Source organism: Schistocerca americana, chromosome 7 (assembly GCF_021461395.2).
Source record: "Schistocerca americana isolate TAMUIC-IGC-003095 chromosome 7, iqSchAmer2.1, whole genome shotgun sequence".
Taxonomy (NCBI): Eukaryota; Metazoa; Arthropoda; class Insecta; order Orthoptera; family Acrididae; genus Schistocerca; species Schistocerca americana.
In genome coordinates, this window is record NC_060125.1 from 289,837,707 (window position 1) to 289,859,305 (window position 21,599).

The 21,599-nt window shown below is 43.0% G+C and overlaps 1 protein-coding gene across 1 annotated transcript in view; it reads right to left on the reverse strand.

Moving 5' to 3' along the window:
• The window catches only part of LOC124622881 (myrosinase 1-like), a 62,436-nt gene that overhangs the window by 19,240 nt on the left and 21,597 nt on the right, over positions 1-21,599 (reverse strand). The window contains exons 4-8 of the mRNA XM_047148674.1: positions 20,162-20,284; positions 14,917-15,100; positions 13,337-13,431; positions 8,555-8,702; positions 5,775-5,923 (exon numbers count right to left, since the gene is read on the reverse strand). Of these exons, the coding sequence (XP_047004630.1) occupies positions 5,775-5,923; positions 8,555-8,702; positions 13,337-13,431; positions 14,917-15,100; positions 20,162-20,284 (699 nt within the window). The remainder of the gene's footprint in view (positions 1-5,774; positions 5,924-8,554; positions 8,703-13,336; positions 13,432-14,916; positions 15,101-20,161; positions 20,285-21,599) is intronic.

The following is a 21,599-nucleotide window of genomic DNA, read 5'->3' on the forward strand; positions in this document are numbered from 1 at the left end:
ATCGATGAAAGTTGGAAGTACAAAAACGTTCAGGGAAATTTAGGAAACTGAAATAGAAGTTGCTCAGGAATGAAATAAACAGGAAGCACAGGAAAGCTAAGACAAAATGGCTGCAAGAAAACTGTGAAGAAATCGAAAAAGAAATGATAGTCTTAAGGACTGTCTCAGCTTATAGGAAAGTGAAAACAACGTTCGGTGAAATTAAAACCAAGGGTGGAAAGATTAACTGTGCATTGGGAATTCCTCTGCTAAATGCAAAGGACAGAGCGGATAGGTGGAAAGAGTTTATTGAAGGCCTCTATGAGGGTGGAGAGTTGGATGATGTGATAGAACAAGAAAGAGAAGCTGGTTCAAAAGAGATGGGGGATCCGGTATTAGAATCAGAATTTAAGAGAGCTTTGCAGAATTTAAGATCAAATAAGGAAGAAGGGATCGATAACATTCCATCAGAATTCAAAAATGGTTCAAATGGCTCTGAGCACTATGGGACTTAACATCTTAGGTCATCAGTCCCCTAGAACTTAGAACTACTTAAACCTAACTAACCTAAGGACATCACACACATCCATGCCCGAGGCAGGAGTCGAACCTGCGACCGTAGCAGCCCCGCGGTTCCGGACTGCAGCGCCTAGAACCGCAAGACCACCGCGGCCGGCTCCATCAGAATTTCTAAAATCATTAGGGAAAGTGACTACAAAAGGACTATTCACGTTGGTGTGTAGAATGTATAGGTGTGGCAATGTAACGTCTGACTTTCGGAAAAATATCATCCACAGAATTCCGAAGACTGCAAGAGCAGACAAGTGCGACAATTAACGCACAGTCAGATTAACAACTCATGCATCCAAGCTGCTGACAAGAATAATACACAGAAGAATGGAAAAGAAAATTAAGGATGTGTTAGATGATCCGTTTGGCTTAGGAAAGGTAAAGGCACCAGAGAGGCAATTCTGACGTTGCGGCTGATAATAGAAGAAAGACTAAAAAAAATCAAGACACGTTCATAGGATTTGTCGAGCTGGAAAAAGCGTTCGACAATGTAAAATGGTGCAAGATATTTGAATTTCTGAGAAAAGTAGTGCTAAGCTATTGGGAGAGACGGGTAATATACGATATGTACAAGAACCAAGAGGGAATAATGAGGGTGGACGACCAAGAACGAAATGCTCGGATTAAGAAGGGTGTAAGACAGGGATGTTCAATCTGTACACCGAAGAATCAGTGTTGGAAATAAGGGAAAGGCTCAGGTGTGGAATTAAAATCCAAGGAGAAAGCATGTCGATGATACGATTCGCTGATGACATTGCTATCCTGAGTGGAAGTGAAGAACAGTTATATGACTTGCTGAATGGAATGAACAGTCTAATGAGTACAGAATATGGACTGAAAGTAAATCGAAGAAAGACGAAAGTAATGAGAAGTAGTAGAAATGAGAACAGCGAGAATACATCAGGATTGATGGTCACGAATTAGATGAAATTAAGGAATTCTGCTACCTCGGCAGCAAAATAAGGAATGACGGACGGAGGAAGAAGGACATCAAAAACAGACCAGTACTGGCAAAAAAGGCTTTCCTGGCCAAGAGAAGTGTAATAGTATCAAACATTTGCCTTAATTTGAGGAAGAAATTTCTGAGAATATACGCACAGCATTGTGTTCTAGTGAAAGATGGACTGTGGAAAAATCGGAACAGAAGAGAACCGAAGGATTTGAGATGTGATGCTACAAACGAAAGTTGAAAATTAGGCGGATTGATAAGGTAAGGAACTAGGAGGTTCTGCGCAGGATCGGAGAGGAAAGGAGTATGTGGAAAACACTGACAAGGAGAAGGAACAGGATGATAGGACATCTGTTAAGACATCAGGGACTGACTTCCATGGTATTTGAGGGAGCTGTAGAAGGCAAAAACTGTAGTGGAAGATAGAGACTGGAATACATCCAGCAGATAATCGAGGACGTAGGTTGCTAGTCTGAGATGAAGTGGTTGGCACAAGAGAGAAGTTCGTGGCGGGCCGCATCAAAACAGTCAGAAGACTGATGACTCAAGAAATAAGTAAATAAAATAAAGAGCCGTAACAGCTATTAAATGATCCTGTATTGACGACCTGTTTTCCAACTTATAGCTGCATCCTCAGGTATATGTAACCAATGCATATAAAATCCAGATCAATGTAAGATGGACGACCCAACAGTCTCTCGATTTGTCTCAGAGCGTTCAGTTGTCCATTTAACCCTGATCTGGATTTTATATTAATTGATGATGTATACCCGAGAATGTAGCTACAAGCTGCGAAGACGTTTGTTACAATAAGTAATTGTTTAACAGCTGTTGCTGATCTTCATTTGTCAAGATGTAAATAAGTAATAGCTGCATATTCAGCTGACTTTTACAGATAACTTGTTTTGTATGTCCGCTGTTCTTATTAGAGGTTTGTGCAAGTTCGGCCGTTCATTTACATAATAAAATGGAACACTTACAGTCGTTCTCCCGATGTTATTTATTATATTGCCACCAGTTTCGGTGCTTCAGTACACCATCTCTAGGCCTTAACTGATGCTGAGGGGTGTAACACCTCCGATTTATGTATCCCGCTCGATCGGGATCTGAATAGCAGCCCAAATAAATATTAATTAATGTGACCGTGTACCTAATGGGGCTGGCAATCGGATTTGACTGCTACGGAGTTGTTACATTCCATTTTGTCCTTCTCAGATGCTGTAATAATGAAATGTCCGGTGACAAGAAGAAACGCCAACACAGCTTCACTAATCAAGGACCTACATTCGTCTCAAAAATACAAAAGGAAAGAGACAGCCACTGCCTTCGTCATACATATTTAATTACGGCTAATCTCAGCACAGGCTTCCTCGCTATTCATTATTGTCACACGCAAATTCAATCACTGCAATCCAACACTGCACTCCAAATGATGCCGGCGCGGTAGACGCGAAACCACAAATATCGGCACAAAAATATCACTGATCACTATCGTAATTGTACTTCTTCACTTTCCCGTATTATTCTAACACAAAGGGGTTAAACCGCGGCGATGGCCACTCCCTTTGTCGGTACAGCCTTGGAATATAGCAACCGGCCTCCACACGGCTCGGCCCGCAACCTGGGAACTGACTCCACTCACACTCGCTCTCGCAACCCGACACTATCGATTGTTTTCCCCCTCGTCCTGTGCCGAGTGCAAACTTATAGTAAGGGCCTACGGACCCCTTACAGGGGGTTAACTCCAATCGTATACATGATTCATCTATGGGCAACATCTATGAACTGGTTTTACATACTACCTGTAAGAAATACCAAGTTGTATACGACTGGAGATAAGAAGATGGTGTATTGAAGCACCGAAACTGGTAGCCATGCAAGAAATAAGATCGTGAGGTGTTCCATTTTATTATATTTACTGACATAGGTCCATATTGTAGTATTCTCGAGAGACAATCCACTGCATTCCGCGAATATTTGTTACTGTTACGAAGAAGACTTTTTATAAAGTATGAAGTATTGCTACTGTTGGATATTAAACGTAGTCGTGTACACACGTGAATCAACTGTCCTTACATCTGCCTCCAATGACATAATAACTGTCTGCTTGAATGTAAAACGGCAAAGTAGGCAGTTGTACGCTAAGTGATAAATATACGACCGATCTAGTGTTTCTATAACATCTAATAACCTGCTTTGGCCTCTAGACTGCGGCATGGAGATGCCACTATCTGTGTCTTTGAGACTACAACAGCCATATAAAGAGAAGAAGAGAGGAATATTGAACATCCCGTCGATGATGGCGTCGTTAGACAAGGAGCACATTCACGGATTGGGGAGGATGGGAAAAAGAGTGAGCAGCGTCAAGGCCATTCTTGCATTTGCCTTAAGAGGTGTAGGGAAATCACGGAACATACAGAACTGGATAGGCAGGTGGATATTTGATGGGTCCTCCTCTCGAATACGAGTCCCTTTTCTGGCTGGGCCGTACTGCTAGGTTATTTAACGGTAAGTTCGATCAACATACGGGTATTACGGAAATATTGGGTGATCTCAAATGAGAATCTCAGCAAGGTTGAAGACGTTCTCCTCGCAAAAGACTTTTCAGGATATTTAGACAACTGGCATTTGTTACACATTGTAAGACTGTTCTACTATCACCAAAATACACTCGCGTAAGGACCGCGAAGACAAAATAAGAGATATCATGTTCGTACTAAAGTTCCGTTTTCCAGTGGGACAAAAAGGAAATGACGTGGTACAAGACACCCCCGTCTTGCATCATATAGTGGCTTGTGGAGTTGTATGTAGACGCACGAGCGGGGTTAAATATGTAATGCTGCACAGTTTTTTCCTTGGTCAGTTTCGATTGAAAAGATGCGCAATTTGCTGTGGGACATTGTGGAATATCCCGCTTTACCACCTATAGTTTCATAAATTCCCGATAGGATGATGCACTACGCGTAGATTACGAAATGTCGTCTGTAACGGAGATGCTTTCCATGTCGCTGAATTTCTTTTGCGGGAAAACCAGAGCATCGCAGATATTCTTAGGCGCTTTAGAGACCTGGCCGTGAAAGAAAGCACGGTGAGTCGTTGGGCGAAGTGTCTGTTACTATCGCAACAATGTCGCACAAGCCTACTCGATCTCCCACGTGCCGACAGGCCGCACACAGGAGTGACTCCTGCTTTGTTGGAACGTGTGGACATTCTCTTTCTAGGTGATCAACGAATCACAGTAAACTACCTCATTGCATAGCTTAACGCCTCTATTGGTGGAACTGACACACACGTCCACCAGCTGAGGTAACCACAGTTGTGTGGCCTCTGAGTTCCTCATCGCGTAACAGAAGACCGTAAACAGTAACGAAGCACCGTCTGTTTAGCGCAGTGTAGGCTGCACTCGTCGGCTGAGGTGGCCGAGCGGTTCTATGCGCTTCATTCTGGAAACGTGCGACCGCTGCGGTCGCAGGTTGGAATCCTGCCTCGGGCATGGATGTGTATGATGTCCTTAGGTTAGTTAGGTTTAAGTAGTTCTAAGTTCTAGGGGACTGATGACCTCAGATGTAAAGTGCTCAGAGCCATTTTTAGGCTAGCCTCTGCGGGAAGAAGTGCGTGGATAATGGGGAGCCTATTCTTGCGGCAAGATGTTGGCTCCGACGTCGACCAGTAGGGTGGAACCATGCAGTCGTGTATGTCCTCCCAATAAGGTAGCAAAGGCGGCGTAATGCCATCGGACTGAAGGAATGGTTTTTTGGCCGAAAGCGTGGGGAATAATATGGTGAGTTGGAATTTTGGATAAAACAAACCTGCTTTCAGAAACAAATGTCATGCACTGCTTATTGGATCCCGCTCGTAGATGTACTGCGCCATCTGGTTCAGTGCTTGTAGGTAACATTTTACTAAAGTATTTAGTTCTGTTACCGTTGGATTTTAAAACCTGGTCTCTAGGTAGTTTAGTTTGCAAAGCACGCTTCATTCGAGACGATATTACAAACATCCACAACACACGTTTGGGCTGATGAAAACCACATGCTTCCTTTGATATGGCAGAGACATACTATTTCAGTTTTAGCTTCCATGTGTCCTATTTCACCTGAAGAGTGACAAAATATCTATCTGCTTGTTGCACGACGCAAACTATTTTACCCATCATTCACATGACACTCATAAACGTGGCTGAAGAATTAACAGACAACCGTGCGACAACATTAATTACCTACAGAGTAATGTCAGTTTAATAGATTTGAAATAAAAAAGTAAGAAAACAGCATACCACTAGCCACTCAGTGGCGGCGTGAGGGAGAGACTGGTTGAGGTACAGCTCAACGCCAGTGTCATACTCCTTGGACGGAACGGCACCAACCACTTTATTCCTGGCGTGCGATGTGGCGTAGTGGTTGAGACCGAAGAAGTCGGACGTTCCTGTAGATCACAAGCAGGTTGTTGCATCACACTAGAGGTCACACGCGTACATCAGTAACTGTGTAGTAATTTTATACACTTGTATAGAAACCGGATACACTACACGAATACATAATCTGTACAGTGTGTCTTTCCTAAAGTCGTCAAGCTTGTTTTTTTTCTGGTTTTTCGCCAGATATTTGCAATTTAGTTTTTGCGATGTTTAGCTGTAGTCAGCTGCCTATCAAGTCTTTCGTACGATGCACAGCGCTGACAGAAAGTCTGGGTTTGTTTACAGTTACGAGCAAAATGAATTTTAAAGTGGGATTTTAGTGTCGATTCGAATGAGCGGTTTCACATTACGATAGTACAACACTCATTTTAGCAATACGTTTTAAACACGAAAACACGAAAAATAAACAGCAATTCAGCAGCGACTCAGTTGCGGTTGCAGTCAGCGCGGACCAGGGTGGCGTTCTCACTGCTGGAGTACTGATTATTCTTCGTGTTTTACTACTTCTATTAACACATGTTGATAAAACGAATATCGCACTGGACTAATTTGGACCAATGAATAGAATGGACACGTGAAATTCCGCTTTAAGAAAACACTTCGCTCCTAACGGGAAACAGACAAACAGTTTCTGTGGACACTGATCGTTGCATGAAAGACGTGATCGGCAGTATTTGGTAATATATAGCCCGTTTTTCATTTTAAAATGTATATGGGACCACGCAAACCACTGCAAATGCTACAAGTGGACAGGGCGTTTGCTGTTCTCTCGATAATAGTGTCGTGACATTAACAGTGGTTAATAATGGCACACCTGCACTTGCGCGTACGTCATATCGGGGAAATAGTTGACTTTGGGATCTGTGTTTATTAGGATTATTTGCTTGCTTTATTATTGTCCACCCGCCCCTTTCGTTTACTCCTATAATATTTTGCGGCTGATTTCTGAAAAATTACCGTAAGTACAAGTCAGCCTATTCCTAACGAACTGTTTTACGATCTAAAAAGTAAGTCAAAACGTAAATAACTTAATTACAGACCACTGATGATGCTTTAACTCAATAAAGCGAAACTCGCCTGGTGAAAAAATCACATATTTTTGCAGTTGTAACGACAGACCAAAAATGCCCTCAAGAATTATAAAGCAACTATGTACACAGTGACCACACAAACGAAGAATTTACGAGACGATAAGGCACGCTGTCAGAAAGTGCATCTGTAAGACAATGGATTGTGGACAATAACACATGTGGAATGGGTTGGCCTGCGCATAGTCCCAACATGAACCCACTGTGACACCTTTGAGATGAGTTAGCACGTCGACTTTTCTCCAGACCCCAAAGTGCAGCAAGACTGCCTTCTACAATTTCGTCTCATGATGAAGGACGAGCTGCCATTCCTCCAGGTCATTGAAAGTTTTATCAACTGAATTCAAGTGTTCATAGAGGCGAAGGGTAGATACATCTCACATTAGACTGACGTGACGAAAGTTGTGAAACACTTCCTAATATCGTGTCGGACCTCCTATTGCTCGGCGTAGTGCAACGATTCGACGTGGGCTGGACCCTTCTGTAGCCTTTCATAATTGAGTAAGTGTCCCTGCTACAGGATGTTGTGCGCGAACTGACTTCTCGATTATGTCCCATAAATATTGGATGTGATTCACGTCGGGTGATCTGGATGGTCAAAATATTCTCTCGAATTGTCCAGAATGCTCATCAAACAAACGTGAAAAATTCTGACACATTGTCATCCACAAAAATTCCATCCTTCAACGGCTGCAATTGGTCTCCAAGTAGCCGAACATAACCATTTCCAGTCGGTGATCGGTTCAGTTGGACCCAGTCCATTCCAAGTAAATACGGCCATACCATTATGGAGCCACCACCAGCTTGCACAGTATCTTGTTGACAACTGGGGTCTATGGCTTCGTGGGGTCTGCGCCACACTCGAATCCCACCATCAACTGAAATCAGGACTCACATGACGAGGCCACGATTTTCCATTCGCCTAGGGTCCAACAGATATGATCACAATCCCAGGAGAGACGCTGCAGGCCATGTGGAGATGTTACTAACGGCACTGCTGCCAAAGTCCACTATCGCCAGATCCCGCCGTACTGTCCTAACAGATCCGTTTGTCGTACGTCCAACATTGATTTCACTCAGTGTTGCTTGTCTGTTAGCACTGGCAACTGTAAGCAAACGCCGCTACTCTCGATCGTTAACTGAAGGCCGTCGGCCTCTGCGTTTACCGTCGTGACGGGTACTGCCTGAAATTTGGTATTCTCGGCACAGCCGTGGCTCTGTGGATCTCGGAATGCTGAATTTCCTAACGATTTCCGAAAAGGAATGTTCCACGCGTCTAGCTCCAACTGCCATTCAAAGTCTCATAATTCCCGTCGTGTGGCCACAATCACGCCGAAAAGCTTTTCACATGGATCACCAGAGTACAACTTGAATGCCTTGGGTACGCGACATTATCGCCATCTGTATATGTGCATATCACTATCCTATGACTTCCATCACCTCAGTATATTGTCCAGTAATAGGTATGCGGATAGTTTTGATCAGATAGGGTATATCAATATCAGCAGTGATACACGCACGCACCGCGTAATTACGAAGCAGCAAGCTCACCTTTGATGTAGGCGACCTCATCGGCGGTGAAAGAGGGCAGCCTGGAACGTGGTCTTCCCTCTGCAGCGCTGTTGGCGTCTATCCGCTGCCGCATCACCGGAGGGTAGTCGCCGTCCGAGCTGAAGATGGGGTGCGCGAACTCTCCCAGCTGCGTCAGGAGGAGACACCATTATGAATATCAGAAGCTAATCGATACTTGCTCTCAGCTTTATTGTAAATACAACGCCAATGAGACGACAACGTTCAGCTTGTCATTAAAAACTCGTTGTTAAAACTTTTTTTTTTTGTTACCTCTGAAACTGCGTGAAATCATGTCGTCCAATCAGAAACTGAAGAGATGATACCAGAGATAACACCAGTTAATAACTATATAATCCTGTTGTACGTAATAACAAATCAAGCGCTGAACAAAAAGGAATAAAATGCGCATTAAAAATTAAGCGTCACATGAGGTTGAACGCTCTAATGATGCCTTTCCCTGGTTTTCCATAAGATGAGATCACATGGTGGAGAAGCACTAGAAACTTTTAATGTACGAGTATATACGAAGACTGAAGCAGAAGCAAAACAATCTATACCGAGGTCAGGATTCGAAACTGCGTCTCCTGCTCCCTTGGCAGATGAGCTAAACACTGCGCCACCCTGGCATAGTGGCTTTGCACATCTACGCAGTTTACAATGGCATGACTCCCTCCTCAATTCAAATTTCCATTCAGGCTTCAGCCAACTTCGTATTTCCCCTAAACTCAAACAGCATTGGTGAGACTCTGCAACTATACTGGAACAGCACCTCAGCATGGAATGAAATGGGGGATCTTTCTTGATGCCCAAGTCTAGATGGTTTTATCATATGAGACAATACAGAAAAGGAAGCAATAAGATAACTGAAATACACTCACAAATTCAAGCACTCTTACTGGTATATATCCGTGATGTAACACCGCGAATCCAATTAAATTCGTTGTTCCGTCAGTCTTTGTACTGTAAGTGAAGGGTAAGGGATTCCCAGACCATTCTTCTGAGGTCACAGCATAACTGGCATCTCCTCGTCTGGCTATATGAAGAGACTATAAACATCAAGGTGAGTTGTGTGAACCTTGTGTTTTCCCCAGCATATACGCAGTTCCAGTTGTTTAACAGAATGAATCAAACGGTTTTACAATGGGCTACACATTGTGAAACGATGAAAAATGTATAATCCATAGATACTGGGATTAGATGTACTTTGGTTCCACAGATCTACAGTGAAGGGACCCTCAAAGGTGAAGAGTATGTCATGAAAGTCGAAACGCACAATGTATTTTACAAAAAAAAAAGTAAGTGTACAATAACTGAGGTGCATGTAACTATTCATAGGGTTTCATTAAATGAACAACGTTTATATGAAGTTCCGGTCTGGTTCGACATAACAGTGCAACTAAATACATTGTGTGTGTCTGTGTATGTGTGTGTGTGCGCGCACTCGCCCGAGTGTGTGTGTGTGTTTGTGTGTGTGTAAGATGGCTAAAACGTACATTATCGGAACGTATTTATCATGGATACCACGAGGCAGCGCAATCACCGCGATGAAAGGGCCTTGCTCCAAATCGTCCAGAAAATAATGTTCCTGCAAAATCTCCATCTGAAGGTGAGTCTGCAGTGGCTCTAAAACTAGTTACTGTTGCAATAAATTTCATTAAATTCAACAAGCTAGTGGTGGCATATTACACCCACATAAATTGTCAATTTAAATCACAGTTACAGTTCACCATTCACAATGGACATAATGAATGTCTCCTTTTGCTCTCATGGTCATTTCATAGTCTTTATACGCAAAAAATTAATATGTAGCGCAATTATTCTTGGTGTGTACTCTTTCAGATTTTAATCGTAAGCCTCTCGGTATCGCACAGCGCCACTCTTGTAGCTTTGTTGCTGGAGTTTGATCTGACGCACTCAGGCTTGTTATGGGAATTCGTGACTCGACCACCTGCTCCCCTTTAGATATTTCCAGTTTTCCTCTTTGGTTCTTTCCAGTGGCTACGGTGCTTCCATTTTACTGGTATGCTCCTCTCAAAGATGTTCTTAAAATGTCTTCGCAGCTTGGAGAGATACTTCATGGACCTACGTTTATAGAGATGAGGCTCACGAATGAGACTACTACAAGTCTGGGTTGACATTAGTCTCAGTATGTAGCTGCTCATGGGAGCATTGCTCTCGATCTTCCAGTGTCCGCCCCTCTCTGAAAGGATGCGCACAGTCGTCATATTTCACTTTGAGACAGTAATAAGGAATTAAACTCCAACACGGATACTTTCGTGTTTGGCTTACATCCTGTTTTGAGGCAGTGTCAAGTGATTGCAAATATTCATGATTTTCACTGAAATCATCTTCAGAAATTAAAACTAGTGACAACAAGACAGGGGCAGCAGAGTTAAGAAGTTTCCAGACGACACACTATCTTTTGGTGGGCGTGACAGGCTATCACGGCTGAGAAATTTGCATTTTTACAGCGCTGCGGCAACATAGATTTAATTTCGTGCTTTTCTGTACATATTCGGATTGTTTCACTGGACAGATTGTTAAGCAAGTCATACTGTGACGTAGCTCGTCAGTCACATGTCGCTAAGCGACGGTAAATATAGGTATTGCTGTTTTACTTCTGAAATTTTCTGAACGGAGGAACTGGGTGATTGAAGTCTGGAGTACTGAGCTCGTTAAATTTCCCGTTACTGGAACATGGTGAGAAACGCCTATTGCAAGCTTAGGACGTTGGTTGGCCGAGGAGTGGGTTTTAGAGGGCGGGGTAACGTAAGTCGCCTTTCCAGAGCGGTGTGAAATAGAAGTGGTCGGTGGTGGTAGTCACAAACGCCGTTGGCGTTTCCTAGAAATACACGCAGAGAAACAACCACCGCCATACTATTGTATGCAGTGTAAGAACAAGCTGCATTTTACTCCCAGACGAATTTACAGTCAATTGTTGTGAAAGCCCGTCCAGTACCAAAACCTACAGGGCTTTTGGGGGAAATTCTGTGGCCTTCCCTTGTGATTTTAAATGTGAAGAGAAATTCTCGAATGTCACGGTGTCAAAACTCGGGATTCCTCCCCTCCACCTGCAGTGGGTAGGAGTAGAGAAGAACATAGGAGAGGTCAATCAGAGTCGCGTTCAGCGACGTAGTGTTCGCCGTTCTGGTGACGTCTCGTCGCGGAGATACCACGAGGTGTCCCTCCTAACAAGGCCCTTCTTTCGCTATTATTTTTTAGTGACTATGGGGGGTCAGCATTTGCACTGATTTTGCTCTGGGTAACTCACAATTTTCGTATTTATTTTACGACGCGTATCTCCTTTTTGTAGTGGACTTCTTGTATTGGGGTTGCCAGTGTATCTTCTCCAATATAATTGCATTTGTGTACTGCTCAGACTTTGAAAGATTATTGGCTTGTTGAGTATCAGTCTTCCATATAGCATTCAGATGTCTTCAGAATTTGTTCATTCAGTATAGGCAGGAATTTAGTCTCATGACTGGATATTTATTTCTATTTGTAAATCCATGCACAGTGATTTCATTATCGATGACAAGGTGAATTGTTAGTATAATTTCCCTTGATCTGTGAATCGCATTATTTTTTAATCAATAAGTGAAGGATTAATTTTAACGAATATAAGCGTTTTTCTGTTCTACAACAATTTGATGAGGCGCTAAATAGATATCATACGGCTCTATGCGCTTGAACTGTGCAGTTGCTGCGTCGGCGTTACGGTGTAAAACAAGTACCATTATCCGTAACATTTTTTGATTAACCAGGAAAGATAAGTGTTTAATTCCTTTCGTTTATGAAATTTGGGGGTTTATTTGTTGGTAATTAAACATCACCTGCATCTGCAATAAGCATCGTGAGTGGTTATCATTGATAGTCTCGTTCTGTGGTGTTGTACATCTACAAGGTGTCGAACAGCTCGTAGAATTAATCTTGTGCAGATGCCGCATCTCTGACAAGCAGCTTGCGCTCACAACTGCCGAACACCAGACCGCTCACAGGAACCACTTAAATACCATAATATTACAATACTATTGCAAGACAGGCTTTGCGGCATATCAGGTACACACTGATGTTAATACTAAGAACATACCAGAAGGGGTTTAGTATTTGGTATTGGTATTTAACTGTAGATGGGTAGACCAATGACAGTCATAAATGCTGAGAGAACGCGCAAGAAAATTCCGTCAGTGACTAGCTAATTGCAGAAGCCCAAACAGGCGAAGGATAAGGGAGTAAATCGGCATGTTATCCTACCTATTTACAAGTATGGTGAATCACATCCTTTCAGATCCACTGTCTTCTAAACCACCTGTCAGGTTTGCTACGAAAATCCCTCGCTGCACGGATAAAGTAAAGCAGATAATTGTACGCCACGAGCATCCTAGGCTTCTGCTAAGCATCGGTATGTACCGCTGAAAATTAGCGTTCCTAGGGAGTGTGTCCGAATCTTTTTTGGTTCTCAAGAAATTTCTCGATCACATGTCATTATCGATATCTCCCATCACTAATTAGTAGCAAAAGGGGATTTTTATTAAAGTACTGAACTGCGTGTTTCCTTAAATGGTACGCCACAGTGCGGCTTCAGAATCCATCATATGAATGTGCGGGACTGTAATAGCGCGGGACTTGAGAATTGGTGTCTGAACGCTGCTGCGTGTAGTTTCATATCTCACATGGCAGCTCTCTGCGTGCGTCAGTCTGCAAATATAAATGACAATATCCTTGTATCCTGTAGCTAAAACGAGGAAATTGTAACTATACCTGGAACTGCAGAGAGCGTTCGGAGGCCTCTTGGTCTTCTGCGGAGTCGGTTGACGGCTCAAACCAGTTGCTGTCCAGTGTGATGCCAACATAACCTGTAACATTTGACTCGTTTGTAGAATGTTTGGCAGAGAGAGAATGGATTAATCAGGTTTGATGATGAACGAAACGACCTGAGAAATCGGTTCTATACTCTGTGTACAAATCACTGTTCCCATCACTACAGAGCTTGACGAAACACAGCAATATATAGTCAACCGCACAAACAAAAACGAAGTGTACCTGTGTGCAAAGATCGCAAAGGAGACATAAATATTTAGTCACACATCACACGAGGTATCAAGGGTTAAGGATTGAAGTTTTAGAACTACTGAAATACGATTGGTTCTCATGCAGTGGGTGCTGGGATATGTTAGATAAACCTATATATTGTCCTCGTCATCTTCAGGGAAGTCGCGGTTTGGATGGTGGTCCGTAGCACACGTCACGGACTGACGTTAGTCTTCTTCGTCGCGCTGTGCGCTGCGGAGGCGTGACGACACGTGGGTTTTCAATGCGGGCGCGGTTCGCAAATTCCGGTTGTTGATGTCAGCGGTCCTGTAGTCGCGTTGCAGACGAGTTATTGAATCTCTGCTGAACCGAAAACAGCACTTTGTTGTACATATCCACTGAACGAAAGTAGCAATTTATTGTTCACTACTGGGGTAACGAAGGGTACAAAGCGATGGAGGCGCACCATTCCAAGAATGGTAAACGATTATATTTACAAGTCGCTATCACTTACATCAGTGTCCTGTAATAAGTATGGAAACAACTTCAGATTCACTGCTTTATAGCGCTTACGAATCATCACGTCAATCTTGAGGCAACCATAGCGACTGATACAAAGGATTCCAGAATGAAATTTTCAGTCTGCAGCGAAGATTGCGCTGCTATGAAACTTCCTGGCAGACTAAATTTACGTGCTGGACTGAGACTCGAACTCGGGACCATTGTCTTTCACGGGAAAGTGGTCTACCATCTGAGCTACCCAAACACGACTCACGACCTGTCCTCGCAGCTTTAATTCCGCCAGTACCTCGTCTCCTACGTTTCAAACTCCACAGAAGCTCTCCTGCAGACCTTGCAGAACTAGCACTCCCGGAAGAAAGAATATCGCGGAGACGTGGCTTAGCCACAGCATGAGGGATTTTTCCAGAATGAAATTTTCACTATCCAATGGAATATGCGCTGATATGAAACTTCCTAACAGATTAAAACTGTGTGCCGGACCGAGAATCGAACTCGGGACCTTTGCCCTTCGCGGTCAAGTGCTCTACCATAATAGAGATCGTTGCACTCTCAGCTCTAACTCTGGCCAAAAGTCCGAGTAGAAGAGCAAGTGGGACCCTTCCTTTATCCTGTCCAGTGCAAGGTAGAACCTGATATCCCAAGAAAGAAATGAAGGGCTTATTTCAATATTGGTGCATTATAGGCAGAAAAATGGAGGTAATGGACTTGTACCACTATTGAAATAAGCTCTTCAGATGCAGTCTACATCTGAAAACGGATAGTGAATGTTGTGCGAGACTTATACTCACCTTGCTGCGTCGCCTTATACTGGTCCTGGTACAGATGGTAGACCCGTGCGTGCGACTTGAGAACGGTGTGTGCCGTGAGGTAGTCACCGATTCCTGGGTTCGGCATACTGGGAGCGTGCGAATACATGTTGGCGTAGCCGTAGCAAAACGCAGCCGGCTCATTGAAAGTGATCCACCACTTTACCTGTGCACAAAAGCGCAACCCCACTGAGCGTTACGAGTTTCGTATCAGGAAGCGACTGAACTACACAAGCAGATGTTCAGTGAATTACCTGAATGCTAAAAATGCAGCAGCGAAAGCAACAGAATTAATGATTTGGAACAACGCAGTAGAAGAAGTGGTATGACCTTTACAAACATAAGATCCATAATGCTAATCAATCGCCTTCCCTAGTACCGCACGAACAGAGAGGCCCAAATACAAAGACTAATGAAAGTATCCATGCATTTTTTGGAAATATTGGAGAATAGCCACCAAATGCACGTTATGTGAAATATGTGTAAGAAGGACTATAAGACCAACAGCGAAGGGCTTCAATTAAAAGAGGTGCAAGGCAGAGAAGCAATGTTCAGTCTGTACAAAGAACAAGAAAGTAAGGAAATAAAAGAAAATTTTTCGAGTGGGATTAAAATGCAGAGTGAAATGAACTCAATGCAACATTTGTTGATGTCACTTCTAACTTAAATGAAAGTGAGGAAGAATTATAGGAAGCCTGGAATGAACAGACATCTGAGCACAAAATATGAATTAAGGGTAAACCGAAGAAAGACGAAAGTAATGAGGAGTAACGTAGATGACAGTGGCGCTGAACGTAGTATTAGTATTGGGGGCCTTGAAGTACACGTAGTGAAGGAATTCTGCTACTTTAGAGGCAAAATAATTCTTGTTGGACAGGGCAAGGAGGTGATTAAAAGAAAAACAGCACAGGAAAAGAAGGCATTTCTTGGATAAAAGATGTCTACTAGTTTATGAAACACAGGCATTATTCTAAGAAAGAGAATTCTGAATATGTGTGTTTGCTACACAGCATTCCATGGAAATTAAATTCAGCCTGAGAATAACGCAAATGAGGAGAATGGAACCGTTTGTAGATTTGATGCTATAGAAAGATGTTGAAATTGAAGAGGACTGATACGAAATGAGGATGTTCCCCGTGGAATCGGTGAGGTAGCTTCATTGAAAAAATTCATTTCATTAGATAATTAACAATAAATTACATTAGACTATCTGCACTCTATATAATGAAGACTTAATATTGTTGACGAATTTTTTAATTTATGAAATATCCGTGTCATGTTATCTTGTCCCTAAGCTTATTTGTTTAACCCTGTGGTGCCGTTGTCCACAGCACTGGAAAGCTGTTAATGTCGCTTCTTTGGTGTTTTTAATCAGTTTTGAACACGGCTGCTTGGTTTAGTGACCGTTTATAAATTAAAATTCAAACAAATGAGCCCTCGGCCACAATGTTTTAGTCTTATTTACCAGGTTTGACCACTTCTAAGAGGGCCTTCATCAGAATTTAGACATTTAAAGGGGTCTATAACATAATCACAAATTTATGGGAAGAAAAAAAAAATTTATATAAAAAAATTTAAGTACTGACTAACAATACAAGACAGAGACGGTACTTACATGTCACGTATAAAATAAATAACATACCAGAAGGGCTTTAGTCACAAAAATTTGAAAAGGAATACCTAAATTCTGATGAAGGCACTCTTGGAAGTGTTGAAACCTGGTAAATAAGACAAAAAATTGTGACCGAGGGCTCATTTGTTTCAATTTAAATTTTTAATCGTCCTGAGGGCTGCAAATATTGGCAGAGCACAGCACCAGTAGAGAATATTCACTGGAGTGAACTGCGTGCATTTTCAGCGTCAGGAATGATTAATAACGCCAAGGAAGCGACATTAACGTCTACTGCAGTGGACAAGTGCACCATCGGTTTAGTAGTCTGGAGGATGGCTGTCTGTAACGTGACTCTAGTGTCGCCAGGGTGCTGTCTGATTTTGCCTCAGTTATTTGCCACTATATTCAATTTGTGCAGTTGTCTGATTTGTATGTTTTGACAAGATACGTTGTGTCTACGTCTTTCATATACCATGTTGATAAGCAAGCCAACTGCTTTTCTTGCTGTACTAATGTGTTTATTTGGAACCGTGTTTCGGCTTACTGGGAATAACTGAATAGCGTCCACGGGAGAGACTTGTGCTCAGTAAATCAAACATTAGTTACAGAAAGACTTTGAACAGACGTCCGCCCCCCTAGCTGAATGGTTAGAGTGACAGATTGTCAATCCTCTGGGCCCGGGTTCGATTCCCGGCTGGGTCGGGGAATATTCTCCGCCCAGGGACTGGGTGTTGTGCTGTCCTCATCATCATCCTCATCGACTGCAGGTCGCCGAAGTGGCGTCACATTGAAAGAACGGTCTGCCCGACGGGGGGCCCTAGCCATACGATTAAATAGATGAATTTGAACAGATATAAATCTTTGGCCATAATATTAAGTACGAAATATCGAATCGACCTCTCATCACTCTTGCTATGAGCCAAGCGCGTTCAGTTAGCGCTGTTTGGTCGAAAACTGACATTTTGGGGCCGTGGCTGCTTACGAAATACATACCCATTCTTGCAGAAAATAAAACAGCGACCATCAAATCAACCCCTTTTGACCAAACAACAATTTCATTACGTAACGAAAACACTTGTGTGAATATACAAAATGTATGAACGTTGCACTGAAAATTGTAAGGAACAACCACTGTAATGTATAATGGCAGTTCAACTGCGGTACCAGGTTATGGAAAAGAATATGATCACTGAAACTGACTTCTTCACGTGATATCATGGCCAATAGATTCTGTTTGTGTTGACAGAATCATTGTTTTTAACGTTTGGATTTCCACACAGTATAGTCTCTTGTGGATGCTATTCAGTTGTTTCCTTATGATGAACCAATAAGACGGAAACCGTTTCAAAATGAACAAAGTAGTAGTAGAATGCCACAGTTCGTTTGTTTTAAATATGAAATTGCTTCACCAAGAAGTGGCCGAAAAACCCATTAATATTTTTCACATTTCTTCGCTGATATTAACGATGCATAATGCTGTTTCCTATCCAGTTGTTAATATCGTATTAAACTGACGGAACAAATCGCAACCCCAAAAAGTGATTAATGTAGATCAATTATATTTCGACAATTAATCTGTCTAGGTCACATATTTCAGGGATTAACATTACAAAATCACAGGTTAACGTAAGCGCGAGATAACCCATTGCAAATGTGTAAAGCTGGTACGTTAATAACCGTTGTAGTCGCCAGAATGCTGAATGCAACCACGCAAGCGTGCATGCATTGTGTTCTACAGGTGCTGAATGTAAATTTGCGGGATGGAGTTCCATGTCTGTTGGAGTTGGTCTGTCAATACAGGGGCATTTAATGCTGTTTTTAAATGACGCTGGAATGTCGTTCGATGATGTCCCGTATGTGCTCGATTGATGACAGAACTGGTGATCGTGCTGACCAATTCAATACGTAGACGCTCCTTACAGCTTTTTGGATTACAACAGCCATATGTGGACGTAAATTCCCGTTGGGAATCCCTGCTGGAATGCTGTTCATGGATGGCACAACCGGTGCAATCGCCATATTAACGTATAAATGTGCAGTCAGGGCGCTCGGGAGAAGCACGTAAGAGCGGGGTGGCGCAGTGGTTAGCACGCTGGACTCGCATTCGGGAGGACGACGGTTCAATCCCGCGTCCGGCCATCCTGATTTAGGTTTCCCGTGATTTCCCTAAATCGCTCCAGGCAAATGGCGGGATGGTTCCTTTGAAAGGGCACGGCCGACTTCCTTACCCGTCCTTCCATGATGCGACGAGACCGATGACCTCGCTGTTTGGTCTCTTCCTCCAAACAACCCAACCTAACCCAAGCATCCCAAATTGTCCTCGCGAATTGACACTGGCAGACAGAAGCACGTGAGTGCTCCTACTATCATACGAAATGGCAACCCTGACTGTAACTCCCGTTGTAGGTCCAGTCTGTCTAGCACACGAACAGTTTGCTTGCGGGCCTTCAAGTGGCGTCCTTCTAACCAACACTCGGCCATAACTGGTACAAAAATCATCAAAAAACGCAAAAGACCTCCACCCTGTAGTGCAATGAGCTCTCACTTGACCCCACTGAAGTCCACATTGCGGTGGTTTGGGGACAGCGCAATCCACGCTTCAGGCTGTCTAGCTCGCAGCTGCCCTTGAAGTAACGTATTTTTAACAGTGTCACTGCTGTAGCAATTACTGCTAAAATTACTGCTAAAATTTGTGCTGCAGATGCATTACGATGCACCAGAGCCCTACGCCGAAGACGATTGGCCGGCCGGAGTGGCCGAGCGGTTCTAGGCGCTGGAGTCTCGAACCGCTGGACCGCTGGACCGCTACGGTCACAGGTTCGACTCCTGCCTCGGGCATGGATGTGTGTGATGTCCTTAGGTTAGTTAGGTTTAAGTAGTTCTAAGTTCTAGGGGACTGATGACCTCAGAAGTTAAGTCCCATAGTGCACAGAGCCCTTTTTTTTTTTTTTTTTTTTTTTTTTTAAACTGTTGTCTTCCCTCTCGGTAGCGGTAGTTCCAGGTGGCCGTCCGGAACCCGGTGTTCTTGCGACCGTACATTCTCGTGACCACCGCTGCCAGCTATCATGTACAGTGGTTACTATCCTGCCAAGTCGTTCTGGAATATCGCAGAAAGAAAACTCCGTTTCTAGTAACCATGTTACATGACCTCGTTCAAACTCAGTGAGGTAACGATAATGGCGTTTCTGTCGCCTTGAAGGCATTCTTCGGTAACATCAGTTCACTTTGTCCAGTATGAAAAGCAACTAACGCTCACGACCGTTACAGCGTTTCTTTAAAGCAAACCTAATTTGCATTCTCACAGCGACGCTGCGAGCTCCATTCTTATGCGACTGACGCCAAATGTGAACAGATATCATTTTTAAGATGTAAAAACACGCCTACCAAATTTCGTTTAGGTCGCTCAACTCCTCCTTGGTGTTGCGACTTTTTTCCGTTACTATACTTCCTTCTCTCATGTTTTACCTTTTTGACATGACGTCATGATAGCGAGTCATCAGGGAAAACTGTAAAATGATGTAACTGTTATCTTGACAAAAATTCTGTGTGTAAATGGTAAAACTGGTCGTTCACCTCTATATGGACTTTACGTCCTATATTGTATGAAAATGTTACCCTGTCTCCAAAGTTATCGAACAGCACTCTTGCGTACTCGACGAAGTAGTCAGCCACAACGGGGTTTGGCCATCCTCCGATGTACTGCAACATCTGGGGGAGGTCCCAATGGTACATCGTCACCTGAAAAAACGTGCCAAATGGAAATATGTTTGCTTTCTCTAAGTTCCATAGCTTACGAATGTAATATAAAAGGTACTTACTGGAACTAAAATTCTAAGAACGGTCTGAACTTAGCTGTATACCTGTGTTACTGAGACGATTCTGTATTTTATTATTTATCGTACGATTTTACAAGTACTCAAAAGTATCTACAATCAAATGGAAATGTCCAAATGTGACAACCCGTCCAGAGCACTCTGAGTCACTCAGTGTAGAGTCCTCATATCAGCGTCAATGCTCACAGTGGGCATTCCTTAAGAATATGTTCTATTATGTAATTCTACAGGCTTTCGTGGCCGTTGTCACTGAAGTTAAAATCTTCTGGATTATTTGGCCGCGGCATATTTCTACTAACGCGATCGACGTTTCGATCCCTCTGATGCGATCTTCCTCAGGATCCTATGGTGTCCACTTCTGCTAGAACACTGTTGAGATCGACGTTCTAGCAGTAGTGGACACCATAGAATCCTGAGGAAGATCCCAGCAGAGGGGTCGAAACGTCGAGCATTTTAGTAGAAATACGATGCGGTCTAACAACGCAGAAGATTTTAACTTCAATGTTCTATTGTTTGCTACTCCAAGCCGCCGTCGCAGTCAACAGATCAACGGAAACCCGACTTCTTCTGGCCTTCATTCTGTGTACCTTGTATATCCATGAAATGCCAGACAAGGACTTCATGAAAATCTCGCATGCAGAAGACTTACTCCCAGAGTAAAGACCTTATGCAGTGTGAGAATGTGCTGATAAGCAATCTGACGAAACTGAGTGATTACTTCAATAAATGATGACATATTTGAAACCGAAATATAACTGTTACTGCGTTTCACCTAAGTAATATGGAAGCTTAAAGGAAGCAACAAATGACTTCGACGTAATCGAATAAATGATGACATATTTGAAACCGAAATATAACTGTTACTGCGTTTCACCTAAGTAATATGGAAGCTTAAAGGAAGCAACAAATGACTTCGACGTAATCGAAGTACTGCAAAACTACACAGCCCTTTGTACCTAGGAGTCACTCTAGGTCGGTTCGTGACATTGAAGCAGCATAAGTAAGAAACTTGGCTCACTAGTGAATCTACTTCACGAGATTGCCGGAAGCAGTTGGGGTGCGTACGCCCATATATACGCTCTTCTACTGCTGGATATTTCGCTCCTCTGTAGGGAAACAGCAGTTGTGGTAAGAACGCCCATATTCTACGGGATTCGCATAGAATATTACTGCACAGTGTATATCAGAAAACGTTTGGTGTTGTTGAAAAACGCTGCAGG